Source organism: Neolamprologus multifasciatus, chromosome 15 (assembly GCF_963576455.1).
Source record: "Neolamprologus multifasciatus chromosome 15, fNeoMul1.2, whole genome shotgun sequence".
NCBI lineage: Eukaryota > Metazoa > Chordata > Actinopteri > Cichliformes > Cichlidae > Neolamprologus > Neolamprologus multifasciatus.
In genome coordinates, this window is record NC_140453.1 from 25,981,591 (window position 1) to 25,996,791 (window position 15,201).

Here is a 15,201-nt window from a genome sequence, read left to right on the forward strand (position 1 = left end):
GGCGTAATCCTGGAGATGTTACGCTAAAGCAGTGGTTCCCAAACTTTTTTTGCTAGGCCCCCCTTTGTTTTACAAGAAAAATGTTCGCGCCCCCACCCCTCCCGCGCACGCACACACACACACGCATCCTCCAACCACACACACCCATATTTTGCTCCATTGCGGTTTATTTCACACCTTACATTTAGTAAACAATTAAGCAAATACAAGTAATCTGCAATAAATTACAGGTAGTAATAAAATAAACTACTAACTCTTTTACGCTACGTCCACACCTACACGGGTATTTTTGAAAACACAGCTGTTTCGTCCACACGTGAACGGCGTTTCGAATCACTGAAAATGGAGATTATTTAAAACTCCTTTTTTGCGTTTACGTGTGGACGAGGAATACAGAGTTCATCACACAACGTCAAAGGTATGTGCCTCTTTTCACGTCACGCTGTGCGCGACGTTATTGTTTACATGAGATGAATTGCAGAATGGTAGATAGAGACAAAATATTGTTACTGTTAATCTGACTACCTTCAGGTTTTACACGCTTACCCGCAATGGCTCTGCGCCCCCCCTAGGGGGCGGGCCCCACGCTTTGGGAAGCTCTGCGCTAAAGAAACATGTCTCTGAAGGAATACTTTCATGATGGAACGTCACTCTGACAGAATGTTTCCATGACGAAACATTACTCTGAAGGAGGGATGTACCCAAGGATGTACCGACAGCTATCAAGAAGGTGTAGGTTATCTTGGAAACCCGGTTGTCAGAAACATGAGTCTAATCTTGAAGTTTACCTTAAATAGAACTGAAGATATGTGTTACTGTGAATCTGTAGATATGAGGTTTGTTTTTCTTTGAATTTGCTTTTCAGCAAGCTCAAGGAGAAACAAAAGGCTGAAAGTTAGAGAGAAACAGTTAAGAAGAATTAGAAACTTTCCCTCCAGCAGCCCTCAGATTTCAAATCAAACAAACCCTTTTCCCACCCTTTTCTTTTAATCATTTTCCTTCTGCTCTTTCTCTTCTGCTTGCTCAGTCCTGATTGGCCATTTGACTGCTCACACTTCAAAATAAAAAACAGAAGGCAGAAAAGAAACAAACAAACAAAAAAAATAAATAAATAACGTACTATTTAACCCCACTTAATGTAGACCAGGAGTAGGCAACTCCAGGCCTCAAGTGCCAGTTCCTGCAGGTTTTAGATATCACCCCGGGTCAACACACCTGAATCAAATGAGTAGTTCATTACCAGCCCTCTGGAGAACTTCACGGGATGTTGAGAAGGTCATTTAGCAATTTGAATCAGCTGTGTTGGACCAAGGACACATTTAAAACCTGCAGGACACCGGCACTCGAGGCCTGGAGTTGTCTACCCCTGATGTAGACGATAAACTCATGAGGAGATTTCTGATTGAACATGTAGTGCAGGCTGGAGGGCGGGTGCTTGTCATGGACCAATGGGAGAAGAGGACCTTACCGTCCCGTGACAGATGGTCAGGAAGCCGTTCTTCACCGAGCACTTTCTCTTCTGCCACACCTTCCTCAGTCTGACGAGGAGAGAGACAAAGCTTTTAGTGTGAAAGGTCATAGAGTGGAGTTGTGACTGAGGCAGCTACCACTAACACACGTGTGCAGAAGGAGGAAAACATGTTAAATCTGTAAATATGTTACATTTAACATTGAGTCTGTGTAGACTGACTAAATGCTGCCTCTGCTGGACGTCACAGGAACTGCATGTGCATGTCAGTCACGTTCATGTGGCATTCTGAGTTCACTCACCCTTCACTTTTCTTGTAGAGGAAACCAGAGCGTTCGTTGCCGTGGGCTTTGTCACCCTGCAACTGATGGAGGCTGTAACCTGCGTTCTGTTTGGCCTGGGCGTCCTGTCAATAAATTAGACACTTTATGTGAAGCAGCTCTTATGACAGAAAGACGTGAGAACTATGACCCTACACAGAGTTCAGAGCAGCCTATGTTTGATGGACAGCTTTGTTAATCAACTTCCTTTCCAGTAACAGGTGAGCCTCACCTGGTTATGCTCACCATCAGACTCATGACATCTGTTCAGACCATGTTTGTTCTAACTGCTGTGCGCATGTTAGCGACTCTTTACCCTCATTAAACAGCACAAGGTGTTTATCCTGCACTTTAACTGTGTTCATGTTTTCGGTCTGTGCCATCAGTCAAATGGATTTTACACCATGTTTGATGTTTTTTACCTCTTTCTGATCGGACTGCAGTGCCGCCTTCAGGGTGTCTCGGAGCTGAGCCAGCTGCTTCCTCTCGCCGTCCTGAGTCTGTTTGATCTGCAGAGGAAGAGAAACTCTATTGTTGTCTTCGCATAGAGCGATCGGTAAGTGAGCTGTGAGCTTTAATGCTCCTGCAGGGAACACAAGCGTCCTCACCGCTGTCAGGTCTGTGGACAGTTTCTCTACGGCTGGTTTCAGAGTCTCCACAGCTTTCAGTCCATCCTGGAAAAAACTGAAGAAAAAAACGTCTGAGAACCTCCAAGAAAAAAGTGAATCAATAACAAAATTAATGTTTTAATATTCTCACTTTATTATCTTTTCTTTAACACCTTACTCATACATGGACCTGTTGGTCACGTTTGGACATACTTGCACTGAGCATGGTAAAACTTGATGAGGTTCTGGAGGAAGTCTACTCCTTTCTTCACTTTGATCTCATTCACTTTGAGCAGGTACTGCAGAGAAAAGCCAGAGAATCAAGAAAAACTGAAGAAAATAACCGTTACTGCATGACCAGTCCTTCCTTGTCCTCCTCCAGCTCTTCTAAGAGGACACTGAGGCATTCCCAAACCGCTGAGAGATCATCTCTGCATTTTGTGGGTCTGTCCGGGGTCTCCTCCTGGCCTTTAAACCTCATCTTGTTTAGGCATCCTGTTTAGAACCATCTCGGCTGGCTTTACTCTGAGCTGATACTCATTGGGTCTCTAACAGCGAGCCTGGACAGCCTTCAGAGGAAGCTCGTTTTCACTGCTTTTTTCTGTCACCTCTTTACCAGCATATCCACAGAACTCACCCTCCACTCCTTCTCTACTCATGACCAACAAAAAACCACAAGAAACACAGACTGAGCTGAAGATCAGCGCCTGATGAAGCCAAAAAAGCTACAAACCCTGAAAACCATCAAACCGGAAAACTTCTGAACAGAATCCGTCACAGACCTCTGTCCACCAAATCTTCCACGTCATATACAATCTGTGCTGATTGGTCGAGGCAGTAAAACAAACGCTGCTCTCGGTCTGACCTCAGAGGATAGAGATGATTGTTTTAGCATTCAGGTCACCTGTGTGACCTCTGACCTCACCTCGCACATCTGCAGCTGAAACATTCGTCTCTCCTTCTCCATCTCCTCTGCGATTTCTCCTCCGCTGAACTCCGTCCGAATCATGCCATGCATCTTGGCATTCTCTTTCTTCTCTTTCTCAATCTTCGCTCTGCAGAGGTCAAAGGTCATGTTAAAATCGCAACACAAACAAATGTGATCAAAACAAACTGAGGAGAAGCAAAAATAGAAAGATGCTAAACTACAGAAGCCAATAAACGCCATGATTTCAATCATCATATTTTATCTTTTCTTCTTTTTTTGAGAAAAAGGAAAAAAACAGCATGTATCAGTCTGTGGAGACAGAAACAATAAAGATAACTTTATTCAAACATCCTCATTTAAATGCTGAATGAGTCGGCTGGTTAACGTGTTCTCGTCTCCGTGATTTAACATTTCAGTGAGAGCAGCTGATAATGAGCCCTTCTTACAGTTTGGTCTCGTAATCCTTCCAGGCCTTATCGAACGGCTTCTTCAGATCCTGCAGGAAAAATAGACGTCACACAGTCAGTGATTCATTCATAAACGCACGTACACACACACACACACACACACACACACACAGGACTCTAACCTCTGAGTCACTCTGGAAATATTTCTAGACGATAACATGTGCATTAGATTAGAAAAACAAACACAATGGTGACCGTGTCACAACAGAGGTGTTTTAAATTCAGCCATTTGGTGTTTATGCCACGAGCCACAGCCTGCAGGACGACACCACCATTACAAACAGGAAGTCATGCTCATCGCACAACTACAAGAAAAACTGTTCAGTGTTTTGCAGAAATTAAATGTTGTATTTGGCACCTCAGGGCCACCTTACCTAACAGGCCTACATTTTATAATTCAAGAAGCACAGGTTTTTTTTAATTATTCAAACTGAGCATAGAGCAGGAAAAATAATATTTAATAAATCAGAAAAAAAAAAAAAAGATCTTTTATTTTGATTTCCTGCTTTTGTTTTTTCATATGACAGGAAAGGAGGATTTTACAGTGGCTGGTTTGCTGCTGTGGTACAAAGATATTTAAACATTAATGTGGGACCCCAGCGTGATTTTATTTGTTAAATCTGAAGCTGTGTGTTTAAAACGATTACAGTTCTGATGTAATTATTGTAAATACACAGTCAACATGTCATCTAACCAAAAATTCATTTTTAGCCACAGTAACAGGAAGTGAAGTGTAACTGAGCGAGTGTCTGCGGGTTTGTTTCAGCAGGAAGAAGAAAGTGACACCAACCCCTTTCACTCCTTTCAGGTCTCCTTTCAGCAGACTGTCCAGAGGGAATGTGATGATGTTGTTCATGTTCTGCAGCTGCAAACAGGAAGTTGTGTCACAACACAAATGCACAAAACACACCACACTTTCTACATTTAATACTTTGCACAATAAAATGTCTGATGTTTCACTCTCTGAGGCTGAATTTGGTTCCTCACCAGGTTCTTGAAGAGCGCTGTCAGCTCTCTGGTGAAAACGACAAACTTGATGAAGGCAGAGCCAACATCGCCGTCATCCCTGTCACCCCGGGTCAGGTAGTTTTCCCCAAACTTCTGCATGGACTGAACGTACTGCTCCTCATTTTCCACGTGAGCTACGACACAGAAAACACTTTAAATAAATGCTGACTGCAGCTTGGATCATCTTTCATTTAACTCCAAAAACAAAAATGATTAAACTCTGTGTGAAAACAAAAACCATCCACTCCACCATGTGGAAAAAACAAGGACAACGAACATGTGTAAATAAAAAAGTAATAAAATAAAAAGTAATAAAAAAACAATAAATATAAGAGAAGACAAAGAGAATAAATAAAAATATGATACTAAATATTGAGAAAAACTGGAGATATATAAATGAACAGAAATAAAATACACAACTCAAATTAAAATAAACAAATCTAAACAATTAAAACAAATATTTATTTTAAATATTTTAAACAAATAATAAATGTGAATGTATTAAAATAAATTTAAATTTATTGAAATTATATTGAAATTAATTTTATATTGTAACAAAAGATTTTTCCAAAAACATTTCTAATTAATTTAATTTAGTCCCTTTTGATACGAAAAATTAAAAGTAGAAAAATAAAAGGAGAGAAACAAAATCTTAATTTTTTACAGTTTTTTGTATAATTTTTCAGCTTTAAATAATTCTGATGATTTAAAAGTGTTTATTGGGCTTCAGTTGGACATGTCTGTGTGTACCTGCTGCATTACTTTAGCAGAGAAAATGGGCTGTTCCCCTCGAGCTGAGGCACCGAGCTGCTCTGAATCTTTGGTATATACGTGGAGATTTACCTCCAACATAAACCTGCAGGTTACAGAGAGAAGCTAAATATTTCAGATCCTCTCTGCTGTCCACATACTTCTGGTCATGCAGTGCCTTCTGTCTGTGAAACTGCTGAATGGTGCGTTTCCTGTCAGTTTTTGCAGAAGTGCTGAATAACGTTCAGATCTTGTGTGTTTGATGAGTGTGTGAAGGACTTGGCCTTTCCTCTGTTTGCACTGTAGTGTGGATGTGGGCGTATCCCTCAGCATGCCAGGACACGGGGAAGCATGAAAGGAATGTTTGGAGGTGAGACTCCACCGGCCCGAGCAGAGACCCACCAGCAGCACGCGGCTGCTGACGAACCCACCCCACCCGCACTGACCTGAATAGAAACTGCTTTTATTTTGGTAGTTTGTATCTGAGCACAGTGTGCTACCGCAAACAGGAAGTGACAGTCAAAGTGAGACTGTGGTGACAAGCGTTGTTATTTTGGGTCAGACTGACTTGAAACTGCATCTCTCACCCAGACCAGACGAGTTGATGGCCTTCACCGACTTCTTGATCTTGTAGAGAACAGACCGGTCCAAGTCGAGAGCCTGAGAAGGAGAAACAGCACGCAGATTAGGAGCCATGCCTGTAATGCTTACACGTCAAAGTTAAAGGAAAAGTGTGTTTATAGTCAGTATGAACTGTTCACCACTGCTGGTGTTCATCTCAGACTGTCACCCTTCATACCCTGAGCTGACGTGCGTGGACGGACTGCAGAGTCTGCATGTTTTACCCGAAGCAGAGTTATTATCAAGACATCACACATCTAATAAGAGACTGATGAAAGCAGTGCTGCTATTAAAGGTGCTTTTTTTTTTTGCAGACACCTCTCACTCACAGAGACTGTTTCATTCAGACCTTTGAAGCAGATCTTTTTATTCTTGCAGTTCAACATAATCCGAAGAAGCCTGCTGAGGGACAGCGCCCAGCGGCCATAGCTACTTCAGTCTGACCTTCTCAAGGCTTCAGAATGCTGGCAGCATTTCATAAAGTTTAGTCAGTTCTTTTTGGGTTTTACTGTTGCATCAATGTTTGCCTCCCCCAAACATGAGCCTGGTTCTGTTAAAAGAAAGTTCTTCCTCCCCCCTGTCACCAAGTGCTTCCTCACAGGGGGTATTATTGTAGTATTATATTTATTATTTTAGAGTCTTTATCTTACAAAGCACTTTGAGATGTGAAATGTTCTATATTAATAAATCTGTAATGAACTGAATCTTATGTTCTGAAAATGATCAGATTCTCTGTGCTGTTCCTGTTTCCTGTGTCCCTCCTCATCTGCACGGTACAGTTTGATGCATTAGTCCCTAAAATAAGAGCGCTGCATCTGTGATCTGCAGGACATCAGATGGAATCATCAGTATTGTATTGATTGGCACGATCAGCTCTGGCAAACACACAGAACCTGACTTAGCCACACCCACTGTATTCACAGGAATCTGGTTAGGGCTTCAGAAGGAATTCTTTCACCTGTTTGACATACCCAAAGGGAGCTCATATTCTGTAAAGCCGGCGTGCCTGCAGGAGAGCTGATCTGAAAGCTAATGTCTTCTAGTTCCTGAAACTCTCCTCGTTAGCCTGAGGCTAAAACGCAGCCTAAATTAAACCTTTGAGTGGTAACACGGGCTGCAGCGCTAGTTTCATGTTAGTCAGGAACATTCAATTCAATTCAATTCAATTTTATTTATATAGCGCCAAATCACAACAAATGTCGCCTCAAGGCGCCTCAACATGAAGTCTGCTTGTGTCTAACCCGAGGCTGTGGGAGGGAGACTGAAGAGGCCATGCGATCTAAGCCTTTACCATAGTTTGCATGACTGATGAGACCACAGAGGTTCTGTCACATGACCTTCAGGTGTTTTCCTGCCGACCTCATCTGTGGGGTTCACCTAAGCGTCTACAGCTCTGAGTCACAGGTCCATGTCTCAGAGCGAGAAACATGCACTTGGTTATTCTTTGACCAAAAACTGGTTCAAGACGAGCCGCTCATCAAACACCGGAGCTGATTTCAAATCTCTGCACAGAAACACAGCGAGACGACAGGTGAGCTCAGGTGTAGAGCAGTGACTTCATTCAACTCAGCCAAAGACCAAACAACAGATCGAGCACAAATACAAAGAACTCAGAAACAGCTCAACTCAGTACGGTGGATGATTGATGGTCTCACAGCACTGAGGTCCTGGCAGGGCCTTCTAGATAAATATTCATGGTCTTCTTGTGAGAGGTTTGTGAGAGTTTACCTGCAAATTCACCAAAGCACTCACTGAAAAAGAGCTACAGGACGGGTTAAACTCAGAAAATACCGCTCCTACAGGATGAATGATGCAATAATCTCAATGAAACGCCTGCAAACACACAAACAACACACAGGCCATGTCTCTGAGGACAGCGTTGAAATCTTGGTACAAACGCCCACAGGCATGTCACAGCAGCCCACCCACGAGCTTTCATTATGTCCCTAATAAGGGTGTTGCAAGGGTGTAAAGAGGTCATAAAGGTTAAATATAGTAACTTAGTGTATGATTGTACACCACATAGATCATTGACCTGGTCAGCAAAGATAAAGAGGGATCACTTCCTCTGCTGATACGTCAGTCAAACTGTCTGATCAAAGTTTACCAGCAGCCCCTTCACACTGTTTCAGGCTGATGTCAAAGGATTCATATTTAATGATAATTAATGGTAATTACCCCTGTTACCTTACTGAATTCATTTTCAGCACAAAGCTCTGGTTTTACCCTGTGTTATAAATCAAGGACATCATTTCCCCCCCTTATCTACGTCACACTCATGGTCAGCTTAGAATCACCAGTGATCCCAACATGCAGCTCTTTGGATTTTGGAAGGAAGCTGGAAAGAATCCACACAGGAACACGGAGAACATGCACGCTCGAGCTGGAACTCGAAACATGAACCTTCCTATTATGAGGTTGCAGGCAATCATCTAGGAGGATGTTAATGGATGAAGATGCCCAATTGACTAATCACAACTAACTGACTGGTAGTTGGCCTTCATCACTCTCAGCATGCATGCAGGTATCTGAAGGCAGGTGAGGTTATTGGTGCCCTGACTTCTTTTCGCCCCACCTCCACCTGCAGACATCCTGACTTGGAGGCTGCAGGCGAGCAGGGGCGCTGCTTTGTCTTGTGAGGTCAGAAACGTCCACCAACGTGTGTCTAAAACTGTCTGCAGGACATCGCATGTCCCCACCACCCTCACGGTTTTTACACTGAAGTTCAAAGAAACAGCCTGTAAAACTGTTAATGTAATGACTGTAAAATCATTGAGATTACAGTTATTGACTAAAAGTAATCATCATCATGAATTTTCCTGTAACCGAGTGGCGACAATGTGGAGCCGCTAAAGCTCACTGTAGTGGTGATATTTATTCAAACACAGGTCTCAAGCCTACAGGATGAGGCACGAGCCAAAGTGTGGATTTGAAGAGTGGCAATCATCAAAACAGAACATTTCACAGCAGTTTTCTGACAATAGAAGCAACCAAGACGCTTCCTGTTTTTAGGGTTTCCTCGGTTTCACAGCCTCTGCACACCAGCTCTGCTCAGCTGCTTTTAACACGTGCAACAACACTCATTTTACATTAGTGAACGTAGGTGAGCAGATCAGTGTGACGAGTGGAAGATGAAGCAGATAAAGAAACCTGAATGGGCACAACACTGATCAGACCAGCAGGGACTCTGTAAAGGACTCATCTGCTGTTTTTACCATTCAGCACACTGATGCTGATTTCATGCGTTTACTGTAATTATTCTACTGTCTGAAAATGAGGGAGGAGCTGATGATTTATTGGAGACTTTAATTCCTCTCACATCACTTCAGACAAGTTGAGACACAACAGAAACAGAGATGAGCTTCAAACATGAAGAGAGGAGCTTTAAAAGTGACCAAAGGAGAGAGAAAGCGGACGAGACAAAGAAAGATGACAAAGGAAAGAGGAGAGAATGGAGGGATTTAACTGAGAGGAAAGCAAAGATCGGAGACAGCAGGAGGACCATGGTGAGGCGAATCATGTCGGGACTCGATCAGAGGAGTGAGGCTCTACCATCGCCTCGGGTCTACTGAGTGGGAAAATCCCAGCATGCAACAGGAGGAGGAGGACATGGTGTGCAGACCTGCGATTTCTACAGACCTCACGTTAGGTTTTCAGTTGTGCTTTTAAAGCATTCGCTGCAAGGATGTAGATTTCTTCAATTTATGCTGAGAGGAACCAGCGTTCAACTCTGTGCTCTGAGCTGTAATCCAACAGCTTCCCAACAACAACAGATGGCCTCTACAACGATTGGAAAAAATATTTACTGTCCTTAGAACCAATAAAGTCTCAGAAGGAATCTGAAAAACTAGAAACCATTAAAAAAAAAGAGGAACCCAAACAAAAGTCCCCACAAAAACACACAAAGAGAAATAAGAGATTGTTTAATCCATCCCCGAATCACGTGATCACCTCCCTAAAAAACATCCAGGTTGTCTCTTCTTTTCAGAGCATTTGACTCTTTATGCTAAGAATTAATAAATAACCTCTCTGATACACTGTTCTATTTATCCATCAACAAGGAAACCTGTGAAAAAAATATTTAATGCCTTCATTATTGACAGGAAGCCATGAATAACCAATGGACTACTGTCCTGAAAGACTTGCTGGCAACTATAACGTGATATCAAAGACTCAAAGAGAGAAAAAAACTAAAACATGACCACAAAAGAGCATATATATGTATTAAAACAACAACAACAACGTCCTCACTGAACAACGTTCTGTCCCATTAACAGTCTCAGGCCAGTATGCACGAAGTGTGATCACTAACGCCTAAGCTTTTACTGCTCTGAGGTCAGCTTTCAATGACACGGCCAGATTTGTGAAACAATTAAATGAGCACAGATACGACCTAAGCGTGTGTTTTATTATGCTTGGCCAAGATGTTTGATGTAGAGGAGTTTAAAGACACATCTCTAACTCCTTTAGTAAGCAAACATATATCAGTGTTTGTCAATCACCTCCATTAATCGGCTATGTACCACAGGCCTTCAAGCTGGCAGTAGTTAAACCTTTACTAAAAAGGCCATCTCTAGACCTAGCGGTCTTAGCTAATTATAGGCGAATCGCTAACCTTCCTTTCATATCAAACATTCTTGAAAGAGTAGTTGTCAAACAGCTAACAGATTATCTGCAGAGGAATGGCTTATTTGAAGAGTTTCAGTCAGGTTTCAGAGCTCATCACAGCACAGAAACAGCTTTAGTGAAGGTTACAAATGATCTTCTTATGTCCGCTGACAGTGGACTCATCTCTGTGCTTGTCCTGCAGTCCTCAGTGCAGCGTTCGATACTGTCGACCATAATATCCTATTAGAGCGATTAGAGCATGCTGTAGGCATTAAAGGTACTGCGCTTGAGTGGTTTGTATCATATCCATCTAATAGACTCCAATTTGTACATGTAAATGGAGAGTCCTCTTCACATGCTAAGATTAATCATGGAGTTCCACAGGGTTCAGTGCTAGGACCAATTTTATTTACATTATACATGCTTCCCTTAGACAGTATTATCAGAGGGAATAGCATACATTTTCACTGCTATGCAAATGACACCCAACTCTATCTATCCATGAAGCCAGATAACACACACCAAGTAACACTGCTTCCATGTGAAATAGAACGTCAGCCTTCAGCTAGCTGTATAATTTAAACATGTATCAGACTAAGTTAACAGTTCATCTGCAAATTTTAATACAACTTCCGGAGGCTTATGCAGATTTTCCTCCATGTAACACAAACAGGAGTGGGCCGAGCAGCTGCAGAATTTGCTTTTCTTCATGTTGAAATGTGTTAGCTGCTTTGACGAAGGACTCCCGCTCGCTGTTTCCCAGTAAAGGTTTTAATGGTGATCACAGGAAAAAAAAATGTTGATCATAGGAACAGCTGCTGTGGATGCTGGAAACACGTTTTCTACCACTCAACTTGAGCTCACCAACTCAGTAATGGCTCTGCCTCTTTGCAGTGTGTAAACAGACTCCCATCCACATTAAACTGCTCCAGCATCATCATTACTTGTGTTATTAATTCTGTTTAAAACTGGGGGCTGTCAGACTTTTTATTCATGTGCTACTTATAAATATGTTTCTATTGAAGGTCTGTTTTTGATCGCAAATATGGGTGAAACGCTCACGTTTCCATGGTGACAATGGCATGTTAAATGGCTTAGTTTCCACTAGTGTCTACCCAACTTGATAGAGTTTCCAGTTAGGTGGTAGAACCTAGTGCCGGGTACTTTTTTAGTACATACTTGGCCAGGGATTCAAGTGAGCTGAGTTGAGCTGAAAATGTGACATCAGTAGACTACATGCCACTTGGCCAGGGAGTGAGGTCACTGGATAAGTCATAACAGCGACTCGTTCACAAGAATCAAACCCGTCATTTAAGAAAATCAGCAACGAGGAAGAATGGCTGCACAAAACCCAACAACATGGTCCAACGATGAGCTGCAGACATTTACCCTCAGTTTAGCACCAGGTCCACAATCTCCTCGCTATCCTTCACTGATGACAATCTCATCCACACTAAGGTGGTGCTCCACTGTAATGGAAAACAACCGAAACGATCCAGTCTAGGTGAATTGAGTTGAGCAGAGTTGGTGATAGTGGAAGAGTGGTTTTGCTGATACTACCTTAACCTTTCATGAATATTATTATTGAGTTTACAGTACAATCATCACGTTAATTTACTTTAAGATATTTTCTCTAAATACGACTAAAAACAGCCAGTGACAACTTCCTCCTGAGCTTGAGGGCAGTTTGGGGCCTTTCACATGTCTGTGCCCACAGCCGTGTTTTTTTTCCCAGGGCGGCCCTGTTTTTTCCCAGGGCGTCCCTGTGGGGAAAGCCTTCAGCCCCATCTTATTCTCCCACCTGAAACCTTTGACCTTTAACTGCTGCTTCCTCATCTCTTCAGTTTTAGAAATATGCTTCATCATAGTGTTGCAAAAAGAAAATAAAAAGAAGCTGTTAAATCTTACAAAATGTCTACAGAAGGAAGTGTTTCTCTCAGTTCCTCTTTCGAATAAAACAGACTCGTTTGACGCTCTGTTCCTTGGAAAGTTTGAAAAGCAGCAGAAATCACCGTTTATCCACACTGTAGGTCCACAAACAGTGAAAACAGGCTGTGACCAAAACCCTCTTCAATCCCACACACGGGAAAACAAACCACGTTCATGAAAAAAGGAACAAAACGGACTTTCCGGGTATTTACAGAGAGGCTCAGTGGAAGCCTTTTTACCACCTTATTAAACTCTTATAATCCCCGACTTCCAACCGTGTGTGTGTGTGCGTGTCCTTGTTTTCTCACCTCCTCCAGAGCTCCCACCGCGTTCCTGCAGTGGCCCATCCGGGTAGTGAAGTTGGAGGTGGTTGGAGCTTTGTAGTCTTCATTGGTCTCGTCGATGAACTCCGTGACGCTGATCAGCTCCGGCATGGTGAGCTCCGGCAGACGCAAACTGACCGGGGGCGCAAAAATCCCGTCAAAACTGCCGCAGTTATCGCGCAGCCGCAGGTGGAGCAGCCACACCTGGACGCCTCAGAGTGCCCGCAGCGTCACAGCCAAGATCCTCTGCTGTTCCCGCACGCGCCGCTGCTCATAGTCATAGGAGGAAGAGGAGAGGTCCGACCTCCATGTTTGTCCCGCAGCACGAATCACCGACAGCACCGACACATTCCAACACCCTCAGCTGCTTCACCTGAGCAGGAAGCGCACGGAGAGGGGCGGGGACACTGAGGGGGGCGGGGACAGAGAAGGGAGCTCCCACCCTGCTGCTGTTTCCGCAAACCACAAACACACGCACACACAAAACACCTACACACACAGAGACACACACTCACACAGTATTTTCACAGTCCTATCAGGGTGGGACTGGAACAATATGATGTTTAAAGTGTGAGGTCCTCTAAATTTTTACAAACGGTGTTAATGAGACACGGTTAAAAGAACACCATAATAATACATAATACAAAAATATAATGCACCTTTATTTTTAACCCTGTTCTCACTTAGCTGCAGAGAACTATATTTACCATTAATATTTAGAACACTCAGACATCCCCCAACACACACACACACACACCATAAAAGCAGGAACACTGAAACAACGAGGAAGCTGTGAGGCTCACCAGCACACAGCCTTACTAAAAACGTCTAAAGGCCCTCTCATATAGGACACGGCATGCGCTGCGCTGACTGGCTGGAGCGAAGGACCCAAACTTTCGCTGATCGCAGCGCTCTGTTTGTACATCATTTTCTGCTCTTTCAAAACATGTATCTGACTTTATATCTTCCACAAGAGTTTGTGTAGTATTATGTTCAAATTTTTTAATAAAAACATGTATCTCTCATTCATAAAGAAGAAAGCTTTTAACTAGTGAAGAGTGTGTCGTTTCCACTACACTGCTTTCCTCCAGGTCCGCAGCCGTTGGAAAGGCTCTGGAGGTCCCCATACATATACGTAAACTTGTGTCATTTTACACAGCGGGCCACATCCAGCCCATTCTGATCTTATGTGGGCCGACCAGTGAAACATTCTTTCTGCCAGTGCACAGACATTTAACTACATATTTAATCCCTGAGATTAAATAAAAAATGAAAAGCTCAACTCTTCACTTATTTTAAGAAGTGAAAGTGTAAAATCACAGAAATCTGTAACTTCAGGCTGTTCAGAGTGTACCCCATCTCTCACCGACCCTGACAAGGAAAAACAGAAGATAATGGATGGATAGATACAACTTCATTACTTTGCTGTAGCATGAATGGCCACTGATCTGTATCAGTAGGAATAGCTGTAAAACTTATGAAAATCTCTGTTCACACTTTTCAAATTGATTGAAATCTTTGCCGGGCCGTTTCTGGTCCCTGGGCTGTATGCTCCATCCCACTTTGGATGGAGCAGCTCTCATTTCTAGAAATATCGACAAATTTATTAAATGAATCAACACCCCCGAGTCATTCTAACTACCAGAAATCTCGAAGCACAGGTCGAGGGGGCGGTGTGGCAGCAATTTTTCACACCAGTCTATTAATTAATGAAAGACCAAGACAGACTTTTAATTCATTTGAAAGCCTGATGCTTAACATTGTCCACCCCAGCTGTGAAACTCAGAAACCAGTCTTACTTGTTATCATCTATCGTCCACCTGGGCCTTACACAGAGTTTCTGTCTGATTTCTCAGACTTTATATCTAATTTAGTTCTGAGCTCAGATAAAATAATTATTGTGGGTGATTTTAACATCCATGTAGATGCTAAAAATGACAGCCTCAACATGGCATTTAATCTGTTGTTAGACTCAATTGGTTTCTCTCAAAATGTAAAAGATCCCACCCACCACTTTAATCACACTCTAGATCTTGTATTAACATATGGCATAGAAACTGAACATTTAACAGTGTTTCCTGAAAACCCTCTCCTGTCTGATCATTTCTTGATAACATTTACATTTACAATAATTGATTACGCAGCAGTGGAGAGTGGACTTTATCAAAGTA

The 15,201-nt window shown here is 42.6% G+C and overlaps 1 protein-coding gene across 2 annotated transcripts in view; it reads right to left on the reverse strand.

Moving 5' to 3' along the window:
- The window catches only part of asap2b (ArfGAP with SH3 domain, ankyrin repeat and PH domain 2b), a 28,335-nt gene extending 14,907 nt beyond the window's left edge, over positions 1–13,428 (reverse strand). The window contains exons 1-11 of one of the 2 annotated variants that reach the window (XM_085132195.1): positions 13,016–13,428; positions 6,137–6,209; positions 4,779–4,933; positions 4,582–4,656; positions 3,771–3,820; positions 3,322–3,451; positions 2,610–2,695; positions 2,397–2,472; positions 2,211–2,297; positions 1,771–1,874; positions 1,469–1,538 (exon numbers count right to left, since the gene is read on the reverse strand). In XM_085132195.1, coding sequence (XP_084988321.1) covers positions 1,469–1,538; positions 1,771–1,874; positions 2,211–2,297; positions 2,397–2,472; positions 2,610–2,695; positions 3,322–3,451; positions 3,771–3,820; positions 4,582–4,656; positions 4,779–4,933; positions 6,137–6,209; positions 13,016–13,141 — 1,032 coding nt within the window. In that variant the 5' untranslated portion in view covers positions 13,142–13,428. The remainder of the gene's footprint in view (positions 1–1,468; positions 1,539–1,770; positions 1,875–2,210; positions 2,298–2,396; positions 2,473–2,609; positions 2,696–3,321; positions 3,452–3,770; positions 3,821–4,581; positions 4,657–4,778; positions 4,934–6,136; positions 6,210–13,015) is intronic. The other variant, XM_085132196.1, reaches the window with a different exon arrangement.
- Between the last annotated feature and the right edge of the window lie 1,773 nt (positions 13,429–15,201).